This window comes from Pseudopodoces humilis, chromosome 3 (genome assembly GCF_049639895.1).
Source record: "Pseudopodoces humilis isolate 2021_Gansu_Grassland_sample_001 chromosome 3, ASM4963989v1, whole genome shotgun sequence".
NCBI lineage: Eukaryota > Metazoa > Chordata > Aves > Passeriformes > Paridae > Pseudopodoces > Pseudopodoces humilis.
The window spans coordinates 63,157,450-63,182,876 of NC_142202.1; the positions used below are offsets into that span (position 1 = coordinate 63,157,450).

A 25,427-nucleotide genomic window follows, 5' to 3' on the forward strand; every position below is an offset into this window, starting at 1 on the left:
TAAAAAGCATGAGCTTTTTATATAACACCGTATCTGAATGCTAATAGATAGGCTGCTTTGTGTGACTCTGTGAATTGGGCATCCTACTCTGAGATATGATTTATAACTAGCAGAAAGCCAGTCTCTCCAAAGGTTGACAAACAGAAAAGATGAAATATAGAGAGCTTGCTAAAATTTGATCAGTGTGCATTTTTAGCATTTCATAGCTCCCAAAGCATGTGCAAACTTCCAAACACTCGAATGTCTAGGTGTTAATGGCAGTAGGAAAAGTCATAAAATACCTGAGAGACAAAAAGCAAGATCTGATGTTCACTAGATTTGGAAACCTTAACTCTGGCAGTATTTCACCCAAGTGGAATTTCTTCATCAACCAGGAGTGTGAATAGGCAGTAAGGCATCTTACTGCAGTATATCATAAAAATTAAGTGTTTTGAGCACCGTGCCCACTCTGTGCTGTAGTCAGAGCAGCTGAGGCTGCACACTAGCCACTCATTCAGGATCACTTCTTCAAATTCTGTGCCCTATATGGAGGTGCGATTACATATTGCCAAAATCAAGTGCTTATAGTTAAAGTAAAATGGATTATTTTTTGCCTTGAGTTTAACTGGAAGCATTGCTAGATTTACAATCTTGCTAAATTTCGTATATACTTTATTTGGAATTTAAAAAGAACCAATGAGCCTTTCCTTAAAAAGTGAAAACATGCATAAAGTAAAGCATATTTTTAATTGTAGTCACAACTTAATTTTCAGAAGCACAGCTAGAGATGTGGATACTTCCTTAGCTACTGCTAAGTAACTAATTTATCTTCCCAAAGCTCTATGTCAAGATAGATTTTTTTTTTTATGAAAAATCAAAAATCTCAGAATAGATACTTGTCATTTAGCATATAAAAAAAAATGATTTTTTGAAAAAAATGATCCAACATGAAAAGGAATGTGAGTTGCTTTTTTTGGTGTTTTTTGTTTTTATGTTTGTTTTGTGTTTTTTTTTCTTGTTTGTTTTATTTGGTTGGTTTTGGTTTTTGATTTTTGGTTTTTGGTTTGGTTTGGTTTTGGTTTTTTTTTTGTTTTTTTTTTTTAATCTTTTCTCTGATATCTGTTTTTTTCTCTTGGTTTAGGTGAAGTGGAACCTTCCCTGAAAAAAGGTTGGTCAGTTGTTTAATAATAGAGGGAAAATATTTTGTAATCATTTTAAGAATTAACTGTGTATCTGTGGTATGAATTCTGTCAATAGTTACATGGCAGTCTACTAACCTTTTTAGTTGTGCTCTAACAAATTCATTAAATGCAAAACACAAATAATAATATTTGCTGAGCTTTTTGTTGGTCTGTAAGAATTCCTGACTATTTCATTATTACTGAGAAAATCTGAATTTTTTTTATATAAAAATAGAATTATAGAAATATTATTTATATCCTTGTCATGCTTTCTGGGACTTCTGTTAATGCCAAGGAATTATATGTATGTCTGGACAGAAATAAAGTTCAGGAATAATAATATGGAAAGTATATTTAGTGAGAAATAATGATGAGGTACTGTCAAGCATTTTACCTGAAGCCAGCAGAGACCCTTAAAGAAAGGACTGCCTCATAATCTTCTGAAAAAATTACTTAGTTATCATTGAATTTTTAAAACAGACAAGTTAAGGAAATAGGATTTATATTATAATCTTTACAGATATTGAAATAGTTTTTCTGAAACATAAAACTTACATTTAACTTCTATTAAATCAAAATGCAAATGTATTAGAAGGCTGGAATTACTGATGATAGAATGTAAAGCTTTTCAAAACTAGGGTGTAATTTTTTTTTCCATATTGAGCAAAGCTTGAGAATAGTAGGATGTGTAACCAGCCCTATGTGAACTGAATTTGGTATCCATCAAATTCTCAAGAGGTAAATGCCCATATTGAGGAATCTATCACCTCAGTTGCTTCTGAGATTACAATCCAGTTTTCTCTGAAGTTAATTTGAACTGGATTAGGCTTCTATTTAATGAAACATTCTGTCAGCCTCAATCTGCAATCCAAGGAATTATTAGGTTTTAAGATCAGGACCAATTTATCTTTCTATTGATGACTCCTCATGTTAGGAAAACTTATAGTGTAAGAAAATATTCCATCTCTTTAATTCACCTGTAAGAATGGTAAAACTTTCAGCATCACTCTGTCTCTTTTCCTATAGACATAGGTGCATTTTTAATTTTGCAGAAGGTGCACAGGGTCTGAAGCTCTAGCACATTGTTGGCAAGTTGTACATGGGTGCAATGTGTCTTCTCACCACAGGCCAGTGTAGGGGCTAAGCTGAAAGTGCTGCTGCTTCATGGCTAGGAAGGCATAATCCATAAAACCACTGTGGACAGCACCATGCTCAGCATTGCAATCCCTTCTTTGGAAATCAGTGACATAGTCCTTACCGCTATTGCACTGGGACACAAAGCTGTAGAAACAGAATTTAGAGACGTCACCTAAACAAGCTGAAGGCTGTTTAAATTGTAAGCAATTGGAAGTGATGATATGGTTGTTTGGACCTAAAATTGCTCTATCCTAGGAGCTGAGTATCTAACTGCTGGCTGGGAATGTTTTCCTCACTATTCAAAGCTCACAGCCTGGCTGTGGACATGAATCCTGAGAGAGTCTTCTATCTTTGGTTTAAAGGAAACAGATAAGGAGCTGATGATTTCTCCAGATCTGGTATCTTACAGGATAACGGAGACACACAGATGAGAAAAGGCCCAAATTCAAACATGTTTCACCTGTCTGAACAATAAAACAAATTTTGATTGGGCTTTTCCACTTCCTGGATGTGTGCTCAAGATTCTCCCTCTGTCTTTTAGAGTATAAGCATTCTCATCCTTCTCTCCCTGCACAATGCTTTCTCTTGACCAGGTCTGCTGAAGATAGTCATAAGTAACGCCATAAGCTTTCACATAGCAACATCCTCAAATAACTTACCATCTCTAGGTGACTGGAGGTCTCCATTTCATCCTGGCAGCCAGGATCCTGTTTATACTTGATTTTGTCACCTCTTTTACTGGGCTACAGAAATACAACATATGTGGCCTGAAGCCACGGGTCCCTTGGAAACACCAGTGCAGAGTACTGTGTGCGTCTCCTGAGTGACAGGCACCTCTCAGCCCCTCAGAGGTGTTCCTGTCTCTCTGCAGACTTCTCTTAAAACTGTAAAAACAAAAAAAAGAGCTTAATTGCCTTAAGGGTCTAAGGCTAAACACTTTTCTGAGAGCCCTGTGGTGTAGCTTTTTTGCTTAGGCACAGCAAAATTCTGTCCCAGCACTAAAGCTCGTGAGTGCAGAAGGCAAAGCCCTGGCAGGTGAGCTGAGGGCTCAGGTGAGCTCCTGCAGGTAGCACTCTCACAAACATCACAATCTGTTCCCCTGAGCACAAGGTGCAGATCTCTCCAAGCAGCTTTTCTTAACTAATTTGTGCTGTCATTTACATGGTCCATAAATAACACTTCCAGAAGAAAAGCTTTCTAAAACAAAACAAAGCAAAACAAAACAAGACACTGCATTGGTGATTTTTTTTCCATGTTGCTGCTGTTAGGGCTGGACCCAAAAGAGGACCATCTATGCAAATAGATCTGGAGATTTCTGGGTGTTAGAATGTTAGTTTGTTCCGTGAAATTAGAACCAAATTTTTGATTATGGGGTTTTCTCTGCCTACATATAAAGAGCCATTTCTGTATCAAAATGCCTTCTACTCTGAGCAGCAATTTCATCTGTAGCTTTATGAAGGATCCTTCTGAAAAAAACAACCGGGTGAAATTGTGCAGTACACCACTGCTGTCTCTAGAATATGAACAGATTGACATTTTTCACATTTTTATGGAAAACCTTTTCAAATTTCACTCTGGAAATCTGCACTATGGTTTCTGTGCCTGATATTTAAGTACTTGTATTGGATCTAACTCACAGTTATTGTGGTATCCATGAAGACAATGAGAATTTTTGAAAAATCTCTATGTCTATTTTTAGTGAATGGACAAGCCTCCACTCTTTTGCTCGGCTGACTAGCAGCTTTTATGAATGCTAAAATGTTTGCACAGAACTTACTTTATAATGGAATATAGTAACTGAAAAAATAAGATTGCTGGTATCACAAAACAATTGCATATTAGAAAAAAAACTTCAAGGGGAGTGGCAAGGACATTGTCTACCATGAAAGAAGGAAAGTCTAATCATAATTATGATCCCAAAGAAAGCAAAGATCACTTTCCTAGAGATGTAAATTAAAAGCAAAGATAATAGAAGTACAAGTAATGACAATGGTCTTCCACAGGCAATGGAATTAATATCAGTTTCAGAATCCTTTAGAAGATACGAAAATATCTCTCAAGAACCCTTTTTTTATTGCAATTATTTTTTTCTAGTTCAAGTCTTATCACTAATATTTATCTTCAATAATTGGAAAAGAATGAACATTTAATATTGTCTGGCAAAGCAGTGGACATAGTAAAAGATTATTCTGGAAGGGACTTTTTAGTCTTTAACAATGCATATTGTCAACATACAAAAACGATAGGGCATTTTCACAAAACACAGAGAAGTTTAATTCTTTCAGGCTTAATTTGCTTTTAGTTTCATTTTTTTTCTATAATAGTCATGACTGATAATCTTGTTCATTTTTTCAGGGTTAGTTTTACCTTTATAGACATATTCTATTATTTAAAAGCTGTTTGTCTGTAGGTTTTTACTAGTAATTGTTGCTATAAAAAGAAAGTGGGTTTCTTTTTGTTTGTTTGTTGGTTTTGTTTATTTTTGTGGATACTGCTGGCCTCAGTTGTGAGTTTGGAAAAGAGCTGAGAAAACACAATGCTGGAAATAAAGATCTGTAAATAGTAAAGAAGTGCAAACACTTCAACATTGACAACAATGCCTAAAAAGGCCTTTATCAAACTGAAAATAATTTTAATTTCTATGAATACTATTCAATTAAAAAGCAGAGAAAGAAATAAAGCACCATCATGACAGTTATTCATCTCTGTACTACCAAGAATTTTTATTATTGGCATAAGATTATTCTTACTAACAATCAAAAGAAACATTTCTTTCAGGTAGAGGTGGATCTCTAATTTTCTGTGAGGTAGCTTATATGTGAGACAGAAGAATGGGGTTTTTGTTTCTTAGGAAAGTGTGATTAAAAAAAATCATAAAATACAACAAAAAGCCAACATAGACTAGAAATTTCTGTTAAAGGTTGCAAGAAATTTTGTAAAAGACAAATAAACTTTTTGGCAAAGCACCTTATCCATCCGTCTTCACTTCAAATGACAGTATCACTGCCAGAGTATTAGGCTGGTTATTAATATGCTGAAGACACATCATGCTCTTGAAAGATGTGTCAGCTTCTAAGGGAATGGTCAGTTACACTGACTCACCCTCGGTGGCTCTGGCCAAGGTGCAGGTCCCCCAGACCCGATGTCAGACACCCACTCCTATTAACCCCTTCTCCACCCCAAGGTTAGGCCAGTCAGAATTTACTCAGCACAATATATTGGCTTGTTCAGATCTGGCTATTGATTTGTGCTAACAAAGTGCTCCCAAAAGGAAAGGTTCTCGGACCAGACAATTTCCTGCATCGTCTTTTGGTGTAGTGATCAAGTAAGCATATACAACAGATTTGCCTGAGAGAGGGGAGAGGAAAGAACAACCTCCCTAGATAGGCAGGGGGTTTTCTAATTTGTATGTGAAAGTAGTTTTGAAATGATAGCCTGTACAAACCTAAAAAGAGTTGTTCTCAGTATCCAGGCAGGGTAGGGAAAACATACTGACAAATAATTAAATTGTTAGTCCTACAATTTATCATGTGTGTCAGATTGTTTTCAACTATTAAAGTGCCTAAGAATGTATGATTGTACCAAAAGTCCAGCTGACTCAGTGGATGGGACAGAAGTCCTTATTGCTGCCCTAGACTGACCAGTGCAAATGTCTCAGGAAGTGTATCAGAATTGTTAAAAATATAGTTATAATTTCCCAAGGGAGTTCTCCATACTCCAAGCATTTTCCCCAGTGAAGGGAGACAGTGTTTGCATGGCTTTAATCCATCTACAACTTCTTGTGAACCCAAGGCTATAGACAGTTTGGAGATGAACTAGAGACAATAAATTCAGAATACCATAAATGCGACCTGAAAGCTGTGTTACCAGTGTGGTTGTTATATATGTGTCTTAAAATTAATTATGCAGTTTCATTCATCCCTAGAGTATATACTTATTTGTACTGATAATGCCTTCTGAATTCAGTTTCTTTTATGTGGCTGTATGGTAATGTTCACTTCTCTGTGTATGAGTTGCTATTAAAGATCTCACTAAAAGGCTTTTGCTGTCTCCCTAGGCTACACTTTACTATAAAGCATTTTGCATATCTTTGTGTAAAGTGCACCCTGTGTTAAAAGATGGAAATCATTGATTGGTTCAATTCTCAGATGTTAAACTGCTTTTCCAGATACTGGTTTTTTTTGCATTTTTCATTTTTGTGACAACCATTTCTGCTATTAATGTTCTTTTAACAATTTCATCTGGTTTTACTTTGATCAATACAGCAATAGCATATCCACCATAAAATAGTATTTTATAAAAGAAAATATTTTTCATATTACACAGATGAAAAAAGGCAATATACCACCAGGGTACTGGGATGTTCAATTATAGTTCTTTTGCCTTTTGCAGAATTGTGATTTTTTTTCAACTTGAGCTGAAACTTTTCAATCCAAGCTTACCAGCTGTATTTCAAAAGAGACAGAGAGAACTTTGGGCCACAAGGTAGTAGGGACCTAGACAGAAGTGTAGAAGTGGTAAAGTTAGCCTCTTAAATCAGGGGAAAACTTAAGTGAAGATATCCATGCAGTCTTTGTGGAAATCTTAATTTGTGCCCCAGTAATGGATCTCTGGTCAGGTTCTCACTCTGAGAGGACATTAAGCAGATCCCCACTGCCTGGAGCCTGCTGTGTCTGACCTGGAAGATGAACAATTCCAAAATTCATTTAAACCCACAGCATCAAAACTGGGCTTCTTGCAGATTTCTGAGTGAACTCAGGTCCCTTCACAGCTACTGCTGTGCCAAGGAGAGGATGTAGCAAATGGAGCCCATGCTCATGACCCACAGAAACTTCTCTCTTCTGCATGCCAAACCCCTAAAATAAAGTCAATTGGATCCAAAAGTGATTAAATTTGTGAAGAAATGACTATTTACAGACTAAATACAGTAAGGTAGAATCTGCAGAGTTCATGTTTTTGAAATCTTGGCAGAGTAACTGAGTTTTTGATTTCTTTTTATTGTGTTTTTAACACTTTTCAAAAACAAACAAAACCCCAAAAACCTCAACCAAACAACAATTAAATAGATTCATATGGACAAAAATTTCTTTGCTGTTAATCAAGATTAGAGATTTTAGGTATAGTTGTATATATAATTTTTCTCAGAAGCATGCCAATACAATTTCATGTTCCACTGGAGGAAAATAAAATCTGGTTTTGATCAGGTGGCTCCATCTCTAATTTGTTTGAGGAAAGAGGTTGTCTGTCTTTTGTTTTTTTGTTTTTAATTTTAACCAAAGTATAAGTAGAATTCGTTTTAGATTTTAGAACCAAGGTACAGGACTGGTGTCTGGGAATGAAAAACACAGCCTTAACATCTTTATATGTATTAAGAATAAAACTTAACTTTATGTTTAATTGTTTAGGATTGAAATCTTTTAATATCTTCCACTTTCAGTTCTTTCAAAAGCCCAGTCATTAAAATTCCACCATAAAAAGTCTGCATATGGTCAACCTGAAGAATACCAATGCTGCTTACAGGACAATTAGTCAAAGATAATTGCAAGTACCTCACTCCCTGTAAAACCTTTTGCATAAGATATTGTTTTTCTGTTTCAAATGAAAACCTTAGCAGGGGAAAACAAAACTAAAATAAATAAATAAATAAATAATAGTAATAACAGTAATAATAATAATAATAATAATAATAGTAGTAGTAGTAGTAATAAATTATTTAGGCTTTGGAAGGAAAGGAAAGGACAGGTTATGTACGATGTCAAGTTCCATTTGCCTTGTTAAACTGAGCCTTCCTTTCCCAAGAAGGAATAAACCTTTATTCCCACTCTAACTTGTAATTTCCAAAGAGGTGGATAAAAAATTCTGAAATCATATTTAACAGGCACAGTGGTCTGGTGCTTCATGTGATAGATGAACACACAAACTGTTCAGCATTTTCATTGATAAGAGCAATTGGTCCCCTGTTGCATTTTCAAGTAAGCTGTTGTGGCACACGACTTCAGGAAAAGTTATTATGTACCCCAGCCTGAAGTTGCTCTGAATCCCCAGAAGAGGTGAGATCTGAGAAAACACTGGGGATAAGACTGTGTTACTGTCAAGCTGGTAGGGAAGTCACCTGAATAAGTCATGTGTCATTCAGACTTTCCAATACTGAATGCTGGTATTTGAGGCCTTCAGTTACGCTGTCTTTTGTTGTTTTATTTGGGGTTTTTTTGGTCTCTGGTATTTTCTTCCTGTTGCAAGGTGTTTTTTTGTTTTTCTGTGAGGTTTTTCTTGCCTATAGAGTACAGCTACTTGATGTATTAGTTGTTAGATAGAAGTTGCTCTGATGCACAGCTTCCTTTCTTCTCCTCCTAGCCCCTCAAGGATAGCTGTCACCCTCACCAGCTGGTACTATCTAGATTAAAAATAGACATCAGCTGCACAATTGCAAATTTCTCCTGAGGATACCAACAGCAAGAGAGTTGACTACAATTCTTCACACAGACAGCATCTAAAAACACACTAGAAATGACATCTCTCTCAACTTCTAAAGTTCTTAACACCATTCACTCTGGCCTTGCCCTCAGAATCTGTTTCCACCAACTCTCCAGGATAATCAGCTGCCTGCTACCAATTAGTCTTGATAAACTAGCAAGGATATAGCCCCACTAAATTGCTGGCAATAGCTGTAAGGATTTTAACTGCTCAGAAGCAAATTATTAACCTCTGGCTCACCAGATTCTGAGTTGAACTCATTTTCCTTTTCATGCTTAGATATTTGTAAGAGAGAGAATGTCAAAGCACCTAAGGTATGTATCATTGTATTACCTGCAACAGATTATGAAGATCACCAGCTGGTAAAATTTGTTAGGAAAAAAATCTGTTCTCATTTCATAGAAAATTCAATCTGATTAATTATACCTTAAAAACACTAGATACATCAAAACTGCATTCTTTCTTCGCTGCAGTATTTAAGTAGAAACAGGAGGGCTTTAAGCATGGAGGGTAATGCTGAATGTCAAGTTCAGAGGTAAACTCCCAGTTCTTTTGCTGACTTCCTGGGTTACCTTAGGTAAAGCATCCTTGCCTTTCAAATGGGGACTCTTTTTTTTTTCCCACTTTGTCTCTTATATCATTGACACTTTTAAAATGCTTTTGGGGATTTTTTTAAAGGTATATTTCATCGGTAAGATGGAAACTCAGAGGATGAGGTGTGGGTGCTGTTCTAACAATGCCAGAATGCTACTCACCATTTTATCCTCTAATGAAGCAAGATGCAAGGCTGTGCTTTCCCAGTACGAGAAGAAATGTATCCCTCTAAGTCTGAACTCCTGTGTTATAGAGATGAGATATTTATACTGTGTTAGAGCTCCATGTGGTACCTAAAGTAATTCATGTAGGCTAAGGCTCATAGATGCTATTATAACACAATAAAACTGAAATAGCTGAGAATAATGCTATCCATTTCACTATGTTATAAAAAAGGATGTAACAAAAAAATCAAAATCAGAAACACAAAGGCAGACAAGGAAGGGAACCAGGAGAATCTCCTCATGCCCTATCATGTGGGGCTGTGCTCTCCATTCAAACTGATGTAAATCTGCACAGTGCTGACCCGTTAGTTCACACAGATTAAGGGACTGAAATGATTTTCTTCCATCCTGATCTTCCTGGAGCTGGAGTGCACAGCCAGTGCTGTGCTCTCGTTGGACACTGCCAACTGCTGTTAATGAAAATTAGCTGGGTGAGGTGTAGGGCAGCTGCTGCCCAGACTCTGTTGTTCAGCAGGGATTTCCAGTAAAGCTTCCTGCTATACTGACCCTCAGCTGACTGTCAAGGTCTGTTTTGGGTCAACAGGACATAGATAAATCAGCCTGAAACAATATAGTTGAGTGTGTCTCCTTTCAGCATCTTGAAATGGTCAGTGAGAAGATTCCTAGCTTTCCTTCTTGGAGTTATTTAAAATAATCACCCTGCGTGTTCTGTTTATCTGTACAAGACCTGAAGTCTAGAGAAATTAGCATCAAACAGTATCCACATTTAAGGAAATACTTATCTAGTCAAAATCCAAGCAACACAAGGGGAAAGATAATTTTTCATGTCTGCCTAATAATTTAAGAAAACAAACAATGAAATACAGTTTTAAAAATACATCCTTACAATAATTTTATAAACTGTGCTGTCATCTCATAAAGAATCTGGATGGTTGCTGTGGTGACAAAGATTATCCTTGCTGCTGCTTGATTCTGTCATTTTTCTAAACATGAATTCGTAATATTTAGGATTTATTAACAATGTGTCACATTGATAGAGGTAAATTACATGCTTTAAACTGCCCATGTAAGTCTTCTATGATATTACAACCACTTTGTCAACTCAGCAATAAGATATGATGTGATTACTAGAAAATTAAAGCTATTTGTCATAAAAGATGAAGCAGAGAGTATCAGAACTCTCATAAAACAACAACAAAAAAATCTCTAGTAATCTAATGTTTCCTGATTTTAAATACTTTGAAGTTAGAAAATAGTTACTATTTTCTGTTTTGTAAATTGATCCAGTTTAGCTTATATTGAGACTAGATTTATTTGTATGGGAAAATTTGGGATGTAATGTACCAAAATTAATGTGATCTGCAATTTTTTATGATGGTTCAAACTCTAATGGGAAATTTGTAAAGAGACCTTAATGATGGGATATTTTGTAGTATATAAAAGCATATGTGCACACACTTGTGTGTTAAGAAGATGTACTTCACTTCTAGGAATTTGTGTATGTTTCTTTGTGATGTGTGGTATCCTAATTGTAGCAGAACATTAGATGAGATTCTCAGTGTGGCTGTCTAAAAAGTGTATTTTTGTGCACCTTACAGAAATATTTGTTTGAAGCAAGCTCACTGTTGATACAATGTGAGTTTGATTTAATAAGCACCTCTAGAGTCATTGCTCTATACATGTTTTGCAGTCAAACCAGCAGTAAATTCCCTAAATCAAAAGTAATTTTAAAACACATTTTTTAAAAAAAAATTTTGAAATAACAGATTTATTCTTATTTTATATTTATTTTTTCAAGAAAAACTGGCCTTTTTTTCTGTAGTGAGACATAATACATGGTAGAAATGCAGCAGAGCTGAGGCATTTTAAAGCAAGCAAGGAATATGTGTCTGTGTGACTCTGCCTGAAAAATATAATTTATTCATGTGCATCTCTATATGTAGGGTGACCTCTTGAACTGGGTGAGATATGTCTCCACTGTATGTTGCAACACAGAGGAAGTGACTCAGCTTTTTCTAAGTCCCCTGAGTCAGTGTTTGGAAGCAGCCTGGAACAGTGGCATGGAAAACTGCTCAGATGTGCCCAGAATTAGGGAGCAATCTTCCATCTGTTCCTGTCTTGCAACATGCCTACCATTTATGCTACCTAAACTACACCATGTAGCCCTTTAAGCAAAACAAGTGGGGAAAAATCTGAAAATCAAGCAACAGGACTCTCTCGGTTGATAGAAATAAAATATCCTCACATATTTAAAAGAAAAAATAATCCAGGCTCAGCTGAAATACAGTAAATCAGTAGAGTATATTTCTTCCTATTCTCACCCTTTGAGGTTTATAGAACAATAAATGAACTACACACCCGGGCTGAAAAGAGCAAGTTGAAAAGTGAATAAAAACTCCTTTTAGCCTAACGACATCATATAATTAGCTTAGTTATGTTTCCATACATAGTTGGCTAACTAAGTGATGTATTTTACCCTTTGTTACTCTTTACCTCAGTGAAATAATATTCTCACTATCTGAAGACAACCTAGCCTGATGCCATGGAATAGTTCTGGTTTTGCAAACCACACACAATAATTATTTCAGATACCAAATACTATGCAATGAAAACATTCTTCATTATTTTCAAGGACTTATGTAAATATCTGTGGAGGGAAAGCTCCATTTCCTACTGGATTTCTTTGGCAATGTGTATCCTGAGAAAATAACTAAGGTTGTAAGTGAAATATTTCGCTCTTTTTCAATAAGCATTAGAGTAGCTTCTTAGACCTGATATGCAATAATTTGCATAACTTTTTCTCTGTTGGATTCATTTTGTGGTCAGTACTCTTGTTATTTAGACCCTGCAGACTACAGGTAACACTGAAATACAAGAAGGCATCTCCCAGAGTCTAGTGAGGAAGTTTGCATTTGCTTTTGTCGAAAACTAATTTCATACAGTATTTTAGAGCAGTTTCCTACTGCAGGAAATATGTGCACAATATTATTAAACCAGGCACTGTGTATAGTCTTAATGACTTTATTGCACAGCTGTAATAAATGCCCTTTAAATTTCTACAACTGTGTGTAAAGAGGGCTATGAACATTTGATTTAATTCTGGTTTGCTTTTTTGAAAATTCAACATTTTACCTTTTTTTATATTATCCTGCTTTTGACACAATAAAGACAGTAGAAAAAAGATTTATATGGAGGTATATAACAGTAATTTAATATCAATATTGCAGCTGAAAAATTTTATTCAAAAGGAATGGCAGATAAATAATGTACCCCTTCCTCCTCTATGAAGACAGTTCTCAGTTTTTGGTGTACAGCATGATCAAAATGAGTCATTCTCTGAGACAACAGTCACTAACACGGGAACTTTTTATCTCTATAGTTTATATAGAGCATTGAGTTTTACTGTGTGTTGGAGATACCAATTCAGTATGTGAGCTTTAAAAATTTTAGAAAATATAGTAAAAAGAACATTTTTTCCTTCTAAAGATAATTTGGAAAACATAAAATAGTAATTTTGGTAAAAAACTCAAAATACATAAAAAATGTTTAGTAAAAGCATGTTTTTCTGAATCATGACTAACACGTTACTGTAAAGGCATTACAGATCAGCAAAACCTATTCTTACCTTTAAAAGTAACTTATGGCTCAATTAAAAACAAAATAATCATTAAAGACAGTTAATGTTGTGATTTATTTCCATATATCTTGTCTGTGTATATATATAAAATTGAAATATATTGTATATAACTCTGACTATGCAGGTGATAAAGCTGTGGTGCAGCCATAATATTTTAAGTACCTTTTAACTTTTTTTTTTAATATGAGAATGCATCTGATATTTTTGTGTGTGAAAACTATTTTAATATTTATAAATCTGTCATTTTTTTTTCAGAAATTCAAAAACAGAAGACAGAGAAACCTGAAAAACGAACACCAACGAAGGGTAACTGTTTTTTGTCTGTTTTCCTACATATATTTGTGTAACATACAGTGCCTTTGTTAACTACATAATTTATTTTTTTTTTTAACTTGGTTAACTACTGCTGCTGTATCACAGAAGCATTCAAAGATCAGTTGGCACAGACTGCAAATGATCAAAAATTCATGTATACCTAAGTATTAACAAAAAATTTGTAATTTTATGCTTGTGTAGCTATATTGAAAATGCACATTCATAATAAGATTCTTCTGCCCAAACTTTTTCAGAAATCTTTTTTCTACTAAAGGTTCAAGAAAGTTGAGTGTTGATGAACTTCCTTTGGTGCAAAAGGCATGAAGTGTGTTGGGCAAGGAAAAAAGCAAATTCATAGGCCAGTGGGTGCCATCCAAGTTAGGAAGTCATAGTTAAGAGGGAGCCAGGTGTGTATCAGAGATAAGAAAAACTTCCATTTTAAGAACCTGCTCTTTTTCAGACTGTTTAATCTCCTATAACTGACACTTTCCAAAAATCCACAGAGGAAGTGGATTGGACTGGTTTTCAGAGGTTGTATAAACAAAGGTGTTTCCTGGGATATCTGAAGGGTTTTTTTGCCTAACAGAGCTCCTCCATAAGGGCCAGGCCGCATAAAACTTGACGAGCATCCCTCTAAAACACCAGTGCTGAGCTAGATTGTGGCAGGGGGAAGCAAGAAAGAGGCTTATTAAAAATGTTGTGTATACACATACACCCTCCCTTATGCAATTATATTCATTTCTATATGTATTAGTGTGGTTTTATAGTATTTTACATATCTGTAAAATATTTTCAAAGTATTTTTCACCTCCAGTTCTGTGCTAATCAGGATTGTCTGGACTGACTAGAACTGTTTCCCAACTATTTAATAAATCATGTTTTATCAAAGTGAATTTTTTAGAGTACCTGGGCAAGCCAGGTAATAATGAACAGAGACCCATTAACAAGGATCGCAGTTAAGGTCTTTTCAAGCAAAGTAATATAAAACCACAAATGATGCTGCAATTTTGACTGAGACAGCCTCTTGTGTTCCATTTCATCTATGCAAAAGTGCATTTCTTTACACAGAACAATATTAACATTGCAGAAATTATAACAAAGAAAGTATAAGATGCCAGAAAATAGTATTCAGGTTTCATTTGCTAAGTCTCATTATTATGTGCCTGATAATGCAGTCTCTAGTTACACAATCAGTTGCTGAAAAACAAAACAATTTTTTTTTCTATATTTTGTTTTCATGTTTAATCCCAACAATGTGACTTGTACATAGGAGGAACAATTCTAAGAAAACATTCTATATGGCCTCTGTCTACATTGTGATAAAGGCATGAATCCTTTAGGAATTTTACTATTACCTTCTAAATTACCTTCAGGAAATATATACAAATTCAGTCTTTTATTGTTTTTCATAAGAAAAATCCAGAAGTAAAATGAATATTTTTAAAAGCAGGAAATGGAAAAAAACATTTCTGTCTTCTGCCCAACATGTGGGAACACTAGAGTTTTAAAAGTAATTTAATTATTTTTTTGAATAGTCAAATCCTCTGAGTACAAGTCCCACAATTTACAAGGGAGTTCAACCTATAAGCCTCATTTTTGAAAGATTGAACTGAAATATGAGGAATGGTTATAATGAATAAAAATCCCAGATGGAAGTGACTGAAATTAAAAGATTCAAACAGTACTGAGAACCAGGCAAACTGGTGCCCTAAAATTTGCTTTTAATTAAATATTTTGATAAACTACTAGCAATAATGTCTATTTAAACTATTGTAGCAAATTTAATCCTGGAAAGAAGAAATACTCCGAGAAACAATTGGACAAAGCCATTGGTCATGCTTAAGAGCTCTGAAATCAAATTATTTCATGATGACTTGTACACATAAGTAGAAACTCACTACAAAGTAGGGTCTTTCCAATTTGGTGTTTGAGATATTATTAATTTCATGAGTGCAGTGGCACCTGGACTGCATGATCAGGAGCTTGATCAGCCAGCAGAGGCACAAGGGATTGATGATCTTCCTGTACACAGTTCTCATGAGCATCTAGATAATATGTTCTAGATCGATTTTGCAGGACTCTGAGTTGCTGCTGGAGCCTGTTTAAGAAATAGGTGATATAATTGTTATTAGTATTATGACCAGTAAGAGTTAATTATGCATTGTTTTGGCAAAAAAGTAAGAACAAAAATAAAAAATATGGAGATAAAAGTACATGTAAGTACAGAAATTCTGTCTAATGGAAGGTCCAACGACATTTTCTGATTTTTATGAAAAGCTGATCATACCAGTGAAATGAATTGTATTGCATTTCTGGGAAATAGCTCTAAATAAACCAGGCATTGAGAAGGAATGGGAAGAGGTTGATTTACTGTGGCTTTTCCCAAAATCACTTCACTAATTCATTGCTGTTGGAGTGAGATATGGAAGAAAACAATATAATGATGGTTAATTGCTGTAATTGGAAGACAAAAATTTGAGACAGCTTAACAGATAAATAGAGCTAGACCATACAAATCCTAGTATGCTAGAAACCTACATATTTTCAACAAGTTAATGAACTAAAGGGCATATTTGATACACAGATAAATCTGTCTAGCCTGATTTCTCAATGTACAGCAACAACTATGCCTGTGTGAACTTTAAACTGGAGAACTTGGTACAGATAGCAACATAGCTGTAGTTTCCTTAAATTAAGTATTTGGACCTGGCAGGTTATGCCCCTCTCCAGACCAACCCTATTTTTTTGTTCCAGTGTTCCTTCAAGAAGAATTAACTCATCTAAAGTTGCTTTACATCCGAATGAAAGCATCTACATGGAGATTTAATGCTCTCTGACTAATGCACTCTAACTTCATTGTATTAGTTCATTTATCTTAACTTTCCTGAGTGCTGCCCTGTAGACAAGCACTTAGTCTGTTAGCTGGAGCGAGCAATCTCTGCTTCATGCTTGCTGCAGTCATCACCTGGCTTTGTACTAAGCAGCAGACTTAAGACTTACTCAGCTGGAAACTATTTTTGCTTCTCTTAGGCATGGAAGTAGTGTCTTACTACATATCTTCTTTTTTGCACTTTCTGTTTTGGAGTGTGGAACGTCTTTGTTGGAGAACTTTATGGAAGAAAAACTAAATCACCTCCCCCCTCACCATGTCTTCAATTTGATACAAATAAAATCTGTGAAGATGATTGAGATTAGGAAAATCCTCTTACATATTTGTGATGCTTCTTATTTTTATTTTTCTATGAAGCAGATAGCAATAATAAGTTTGGGACACATTTTTAAATTACCTTAAAATTTTCCATTATAATCTTCTATTTTAGATTATTTATAAATTTATCATACTCCAGTCACTTAGGATGAGATTTCCCATGTTCATCTTTTTGCCTCAGGCTGAATATTCATTCAAAGACATGCAAAAATGTTTCAGCAATTTCCAAAATCTAGGTTAGTGAAAATTAGGTTGGGATGTTATATTTTTTCCAGTGCTAATAACACTTCATTCTGAGCTTAAGACTATTTATTTAGCAAGGAAGTCCAAGAAAATTTCTTTTAATTTGTGGGAAAATCTTACCTTCCACAATTGCCATAAATCTACTTGGTTTTTAAGTCTAATTATTTTTTTCTTATGGATGTCACCAGCATCCTAATAGCATAAGTAACAAAAGAGGTGATCTTGTAATTGCAAAATGTGTCACAAAGCTAATAAAATTATTATTAATAAACCGTTCTAGTTTCAGCATTTTTCAGCTGAAATGTAAGTAGCCTTAAAACCATCTTTATATCCTTGTGTGTTTTTTTTTTTTTTTTTTTTTTTAATATGTAAAAGAAAATCCAGTCAACTCTAATTTGTTTCAGAGAAACATGGCAGTATGGCCAGCCTGACTAATTCTAAAATCTAATGCTTGCACCTAGAATTGTGGGCTTGAAAAGGGGCATGTATTAAGCCCTTTACAAAGAAAAATATGTCCAAGTTACACAATATGGAAAAGATCTGTAGACAGTGATGTATTTTCTATGACAGGCCTTTTATGACTGTTGAAGTTGAACTCTCTTTCAGGGGAGAGTTAATATGCTAAAAAGTATCAGATTTAAATTTGTTAGATCAGAAACTTCAGTGGATTTTGTTGGTCTTGTGATTGCACAGTCAAAAATGGCCAGTGATCACAGCCCTGAAACATGAACACTTTAATTTTTGGCAGCACCTGCCCTTCCCGAATAAGGGAAGCCATAGCTCTGACAGTGCCCATAAGAGGTAATGATAAACATTACAATCTGAGATTAGCAGCTTCTGAGGCAATGGGGATATCAACACACAGGATAAGGCTCTCAAACTAACCTTCACTGAGATCACCTTCAGCCTATAATTGGGAAGAGAAAAATAGCTTATGCTTATGCCAGCCTGGTCTCTTCTTATCCACATTCCAGGCTCCCTGCCCAGATACATCAAGTTACTTTTCTTTCTCAAGAAGGAGCCAACTGATCCCTCCCTCGTGTTTTAAGCTTTAGTCCACACAAATATTAATATTTCCTCGCAGTTTTGCTGTTTGCATCATTTTGATATGAAACAAATTAAATTAGATTCTTCTGTCCACTTTCAGGTCTACTGACGTTCAATTCAGTTAGTGTTGTTCAAGGCTCGTTTTATGGGTTTGTTGTGTGGGTATGGGTTTTGTTTGTTTTGTTGTCTTTAGGATTTTTTGGTTTGTTTTCCTGGTGTGTGTTTTTTTCTCAAATCATGAAATAAGGGAATGTTATGGAAATACTGCTATAAATTTTAAAAGCCCACAATAATCTCTCTTACTCAAGTAAGATATCCTGTGGATAAAAACTTTCTGATTATCAGTCCATTCTACATAGTTCAGCTGTATTTTTTGGCAGAGACTATAAGAGCTTTTGTCTGAATGTGCAGAAGAAGCTCATGTTTCACTCACATTGACCATCACAGAGCTGTTGTTTCCAAAATTGTGCTGTTGGTCCAGCCAAAACTGACAAAAGTGTTTAGCGTAGAGCCAACATCTGCTAATACAAGTGCAAGATGTAAAAGCATGATACAGTTTCTGCAAAAAATACTCAGTTTTGAGAATGTTTTTTTCTTGGTATACTCCTAGATGTGCTAAAGCATTTGAATGAGTTGTAGTCTGTAATTCATTCAATAATACATCGCTGGTGTTGCTGCTTTCTTCACAGCCTATTTTTTTAGGGTACATTTACTGTCCAGATTCATTCTTTAAAGGCTTTGAAGTATCTCTCTTCAATCTTTTTCAACTGTACTGCTGCTTGTTATCAGCAATAATTTACTTGCTTTGACTGAAAATTAATTTTGGATAATGCAAACACATATAAGACATAATGAATTTACTGAATGTTTTGGATGATTTTTTCTTAATGACTAAAACCTGCTTTTTAATGTGGAAACACTCAGCCAACAAAAAAGTGCTTGCACTTTAGTGAAATGGCACTCACTGCAAAGCTGGTGAAATGAATGGATACAAAAACATAATGTGTTTGTTTATAAAGCTCACTGTCTTCTAATCAGAATTTGTTTTACTAGTTCCCAGAAACCCGGGTACAGAAAATAAAATAATTTTTCTCTGAAATGACAAAATGGTATTCTTTTAGTAGTATGGGTTTACTAAGAATAAAATCATTAGTACATGGGATTGAACCACTTCATAGCAAGGTCTGAGACCTGGGTGGGCTATAGAGTCCATAAGGACTCATGTTTGCCTGCCTCTTGCAGGACATGGAGTTGGTTGTGTTTTGAACAGCTGCTCTTCCTGAGGTTATACTCTGATTAAAAGAGATGATTTCTTGTTAATCCATCCTGTGATGGAAGTGACGGCTAAAAATAAAGAAAAAAATAGCATAGAAAGCAATATGCTGGCCAGTTTTTGTTAAGAATAGAAAGCAATGCTGTCAAGGGCTGAAAATAATTTCCTCAGTCAGAAATCTTAGAGTCAGGGTGGTTGTGTAATGGGACCAAAAGAGAAAGGACAGATTAGATTGAGGTTGCTGAATAATCACTTCTTTGAGAAAAATATAGTCTAATATCTGAAAGCCTATTCAAGGAAAATATTTCTCTTGGATCTGGAATTAAATATTGACAGTAAAAGGTCTATACATCATCAAGTACCTGTGACTCAGAGCTGAAATCCATCATTTGGGTTTTCAAATACTTTTCCTTGATCACTTTCATGAGATAAGTGTGCTTAATACATCTAGATCACAGATTTATTGTGAGCTGGGGTTTATTTATTTGTTTATTATTTGTAGCAGCACACAGAGACAAACCTGAAAAACAAGAAAAAATTGAGAGGAAGGAACCCCCAAAGGGTATGTATTCAGCTTTTGATATTCTTTGTCTTTTTATCAGTGATTCAAAACAGTCTAATGGACTCTTAGGCTGTTTAATAATGTGTAGGGCAATAATGTTTAAGGATGGAGGAGGTGAAAGCCAGTTGGAAAGAGAATATAGGAGAAATTTTTAAAAAAATTTGAATTCATCACTGTACAGAAAAGCTGAAATTATATTCAGATATTAATTAGCAAGTGTTTGCTGTACTAATAAGTTATGTAAAAAATGCTCAGTGCACAAATAGGTGTCCTTTTTATTCTTCTTTAATAAATCCAAGCATATTATTTGTCCTTGAAAATACTTTGCACGAAAATGTAATGAGTAAATTATAACATACTGGATATGGTCCCTGCAGATATTTGCTTTGGAAATCTGCTTTAAAGAAAAAAAAAAAAAAATTCCTCCAGATTAATTTCAGAGACATTGGGGAGAAGTTTTAGAGAGAATTTAATAATTTTCTGGTGATGTATGCCAACAACAAATTAGAGATCTATTGTAGGAGTCAGAATCAGGATACTGCTTATTCTCCACACACAACTCATGAGTTAGTTCTGGGTTACAAGAGCCACCATCTACTTTGCATTTTGTGAGGATATTTTAGCAAAACAGAATTTTGGTGGAGTGCACCTACTTGTGAAAACACTTTAATTCTTCTGAGAACATGTCCTTTGCACTAACTTATGGCTAAGGAAATCTTGGGCTGGAGGAAGAAACACATTCTTGAAGAGCAAACAGGCCAATAATCATAATAAATTACCAAAAAAGTAAAGGGAAGACCGAATATCCAGCCACAGCAGACTTATTCAGGCCAAGAGCACAAGGGAATGTGCACCTCGTGAAAGCTGTGCTTGACTAGGCTTTTCTAATGGTCTTTGATTGGAGCTTTTCCATTTCATATAAGTAATTCAATGTGCCTTGAGCTAACAAGACTTAGAAGTTAATGGCAGGCATATAAATGGATGTGTCTGTTAAGATGAATAATTATTAGGAGAAAATAGAATGGTGATAACATGGGAAATTTTTTCTGGGATTTGGAAAAATGCCAAAGCAAAGGCAATAATCTCCCATATTAAAATATGAATTTATCTTTAAGATTTCTGTCATAATGTGGAAAACTTGGGAAACTCTTCAACTTGATTTCACAGGAGAATTATATTTAAAGTTTTATTAAGTTTCTTAGAAAAAAGGAAAAAAATTGTCCCAGTCAAACTCAGATAGCCAGTGAAAAAAATGACAATTATAGTGCCTCAGCTTCCCATAAATCCTATTAATATTCTTTCCACTTAATTGTATTTTTTCTTGAAGTGAACTATTAGTTTTATTTAGTGAACTATCACCGAAACTGCTATGGAAACACTAATGTGTATAGAGATTTTCTGTATTCACAGTACTAATAAACATTACTTTCAGACTGTACATTAAATTTCAAAACTAAGACTATGAATGTGTGTCTTTCTAAGGTCCATTTCATTGTAGTGAAGTGGAAGACTCTAGAGACTGCATCCTTGTATTTTTGCTGCTTATTTTCTGCATTAAATTCATTGCCTTTTCAAGATCAAGATAACGGAAAGTATAAACAGCATCCTATTCTAATGTATTATCAACTTCTGGAATGAAGTTTAAGAAAGTTATTTAATGACACATTAGAAGTGTCTCAGTCACAGATTAGCAGTGTCTTGGTCAGAGATGTCAGCCATGTTCTCATGTGCTTCATCACTATATTACTTAAAAATGTGGAAGCCTGAATATTGTCTACCACTCCTCTTTTACATTCAGTTACATGTGGAATTCATGGTATTGTTAAAGAAGTTTCTTATCTCCTCATGTTAGACAAAAGGAGTTCTAAACTTGGATGAAATCTCCACAGGAGTTAGACAAGCTAGGCTTGCATTTTCACAGCTGTTCTTTCAGAAGTGTTCTAAAACTCACATGCTTATTTTTCATTTTCTAGAAAATTACAGCATAAAATCCTAAGAAAAATGATTGGAAAACGTTCTATGAACAAGTGGATAGCATAATGCAGTTTCCACTGTCATAATGTTAATTTTACTTTGCACATACTGGGTATCTAATTATGGTTCTGAGATCATCATTGCCAGGGACTGATCTCAGCTAGTGTCCATTACTAGCTATCTGTATCCATTACTAGCTGTCCATATCCATTGCTGGTTATCCATTTCAAGCCAGCTGGAGAGCCACAGATGTATCATTTGCACATGTGATTCTCTTATGCTCCGAGATTGATTCCAGGGTTTTTACAACCTGTGTCTGACAGAGTATGGGGCGGCCAAGGTGAAGCCCTCTTTCTATCACAGGCAGCAGCATTCACTGTGAGCTGTGCCTTAGTAAGTGGCATTTTTCTGAAATTCTTCTGGAATTGACAGACGATTGCAAGAGATGATGTTATGCAGAAAACAGCTGAGGCATTTTACCATGGCAGTAACTTGTTAGCCAGAGTTGGCTGCTCACACCCCTCTAGTATGATGTGTGCTGTGAAAATATGCACAGGGCAGCTCTGCCACTTAGTATCCTAAAGCTCATCTTGGTGAAATTGTTTTGGATTCTTAATTTTTTATTTTTTCCACTTTTTTTTTTCTTTTTTTAAGGATATATATAACACTTTCTTTCTTTCCTAGTGACAAGTAAAGACAAACTGGAAAGACAAGAAAAACCTGAAAAAAAGGAAAGGAATGCAGGTAATTATTTAATGTCAGAATTTATTTTACATTTGGAGGTACCCCTAGGCTAATTCTCTACTCAATTCCCATTTATGTATGCCTTTGATTGAAGAAAAAAAAGTGTTATAAAATATTATGAATAAAAATAATGAAATAATAAAAAGGTTTACAGTCTTACACAATAAGTAGCATTTAATATTCCTTCTGCATATATTTGGGTTTTTTGTGTTTTTTTTTCCTGGGGAAGGAAGATAATCTGTTTTGTGCTCTGGATTAGTGTGATCTTATGATAATCACTGAGTATTTCCAACACTTGCAATAAGAATGGTTGCTAAGAGACTGTGGTCATCCAAGAAAAAGGAACCTGACAGCCCATTCACAGAGGTAATCGGGAAGGCCATGTGGAAAAAAAGCATTTGAAATATACTACTGCATAGGGCCATTGCATAGCCACTGAGTACACCAGGACTAATTCTTCCAGTAGCTACTCCCAATAGATACGTGTCTAGCACTGTTTTATCTTCCCCAATTCTTACTTTCTTTTTACACACCAGCTCAATGCTCATGCATGTTTTTGTGTTCCTAGGATGATCTCATACGCTGTACTCAAACAGGGAACTGCGTGTTTTCACATACATGATCCCCACAGGCCACATCAGCCCATGCAAGCATCAGTTCTGCACACCCATGGACGAGTTACTGTGCAAACATTAATCACAAAAAATTAGCAAATCAGAGCCCACACAGGAGAATATTTCAGATTTCCCACCACTCAGTGACTACCACACAACTCAGGTGTGTTCTGAAACCTGAGCCAGAAATCCAGAAACTACAGAGCAGTTAATTTCAATTTGTAAGGTGGAAATTAAAAGCAAACAAAATGCCCCAAAGAACATTAGTTATAATGTCACTGCAATTAGATTTGTAATTAATTATAGTGCTTAATCATTCATAGCTGGAAAAAGTTGTTCTGTGGAGTTCAGAAAATCCTTCAGAAATTAACCAAAGTAATAAACAAGAAAGCTAAATATAACAATAAACCAAAACAAACCAATAAATAAATATATTAAAGAGAGAAAACCAGTAAACAATATGTATGACTTTTCTTGACTATCTTCTTTCTTGGGATTATAGTGGAGCTAGAAAGCCTGCTGCTCCTCCAGCCAATGGCAAAGGTGTCAGTGATGGAAGATGAGTTTTTGGACGTTCCAATCCCATATTTTGGCATCAACAACAAACAGCAGCAGCTGAATCAATTTTCCTCATTCTTTGCATGCATAACCATGGTGCCTACTTGTGTTTCTTGATTCTTTCTCATTTAAATGCAACTTTTTTCTTTAATGACCATTAAGATTATTGGTTTTATTTCTAGCTGTTCACAAAGAGAAACCTGAAAAGCCAGAAAAACAAGAAAAGAAAGCACTGTCTAAAGGTATTGTGGATTATCATTAAAAGCTGTACAATTTTAGTGCTCGAAATCTTGGGAGAATGTGGAGATAAGTATTTAAAGTACATTTTTTGGGTGTTGTCACTTCTGTGTGAGTGGGTCTTGATCAACCCCTGAGTGAAGTCTTGCTTAGCATATTTTTTTTTTTTTGCTTTACTCTCCTGTTTTTATGCACAGAGTTTATTACAAATCATTCTTACAGCTAAAGAGTGAAACCTATGACTATTTTATTTACATTCCCTGATGCTTTTTATCTCCACAAAGGGATTCAGTAGTTTGCCTGCAAAGAAGGTTTTCTCTTGTGCATTAGTTTTCAACCTGATACAGACCTAATGCAAAAGTATTTACTGTCTCTCAGTCTGGGTCTTCCATTACATCCAAAAATAGAATTTCATTTTCTTGCCTTTATTTTTTTCAATAACATTTTAATTTCAGTATGTTATTTGCACTGTCTTCTATGGCACCACTGGCTTTGGTCAAGATTTACATATCTAATAATTATCATATATATTCTGAAGCAATATAATGGATATGTGAGGGGTGATTTTCACTATTCTTGTGAATAATTCCATCTTTGGCTGTGGTTTGGACAGGGAAATTTAAAAATCCAACCACCTTGCCCTATTATGCCATTTTTAAAGACTAACATTTATTATTGCTTGACATTTGAATGTTTTTCTCTGAGGTTAGATATTTCTCTGTGGCAGATATTTCTGTAATGAAGTTCAGTTTCTGTCTTTGTCTCTTTTTATTTTACTCAGTTAACTCTTGAAGAAATACTATGCAACATATATTCATATAAGTTTGTTATGGCATTGAGATTAATCTCCTGACATTGAGAAGCGTGAATTAACTAGGTTTAATTTGAATATGTTCAGATAATATAGATACAAATATACAAATCACCCTTTTTTTTTTTTACTTGGCCGTAGTCTGAGGAATGTAAAACAAAAAGTAAAAGTGAAGAGAGAAAGAAAGCAAGCAGAATGAAGACTTAAAGCCATAAAAAACGTCGAAGGGAGCCATGGTCCAGACTCTGTTTTAAAGGGATACTGTTCATTTTTTTCTACTTTCAGTGTATAGATTGAAAGTGTGGGATTTTTTTTATAAAATGAAATCATGCTGAAGTAAGCCAGAGAAAATAAATGCCCATAGTGTCTGTGTTGATTTGAAAAGCAAATAACTTCCAAGAATCACTGAGATAGTCCTAATAAGCAGCCAGCCTCTTTACCCATTTATCTTCTGCTAGCTAACCAAATAATCACTTAGAGCCTTAATGTGTTTAATAGCAGCCATGACTCCAGTCACTGGCTGGAAAATTTTATGAAGAATTTGGACACTGTAGCTGTGGAGATTTGTGGCTGCAGTGTGACATAGCCATGCTGCCCTCTCTTGGGTAGGTTCCCTGCTGTGAGTCCCTATGGCATCAGAGGGGCTATTTCAAC

General features: G+C 35.1%; 1 protein-coding gene across 13 annotated transcripts in view; it reads left to right on the plus strand.

The window, feature by feature from the left end:
* The window catches only part of TRDN (triadin), a 233,563-nt gene that overhangs the window by 52,193 nt on the left and 155,943 nt on the right, over positions 1-25,427 (plus strand). For 12 of the 13 annotated variants that reach the window (XM_088053842.1, XM_088053833.1, XM_088053836.1 and 9 more), the window contains 5 exons: positions 1,121-1,147; positions 13,443-13,493; positions 19,776-19,835; positions 22,494-22,553; positions 23,908-23,967. In XM_088053842.1, the coding sequence (XP_087909968.1) occupies positions 1,121-1,147; positions 13,443-13,493; positions 19,776-19,835; positions 22,494-22,553; positions 23,908-23,967 (258 nt within the window). The remainder of the gene's footprint in view (positions 1-1,120; positions 1,148-13,442; positions 13,494-19,775; positions 19,836-22,493; positions 22,554-23,907; positions 23,968-25,427) is intronic. The other variant, XM_088053834.1, reaches the window with a different exon arrangement.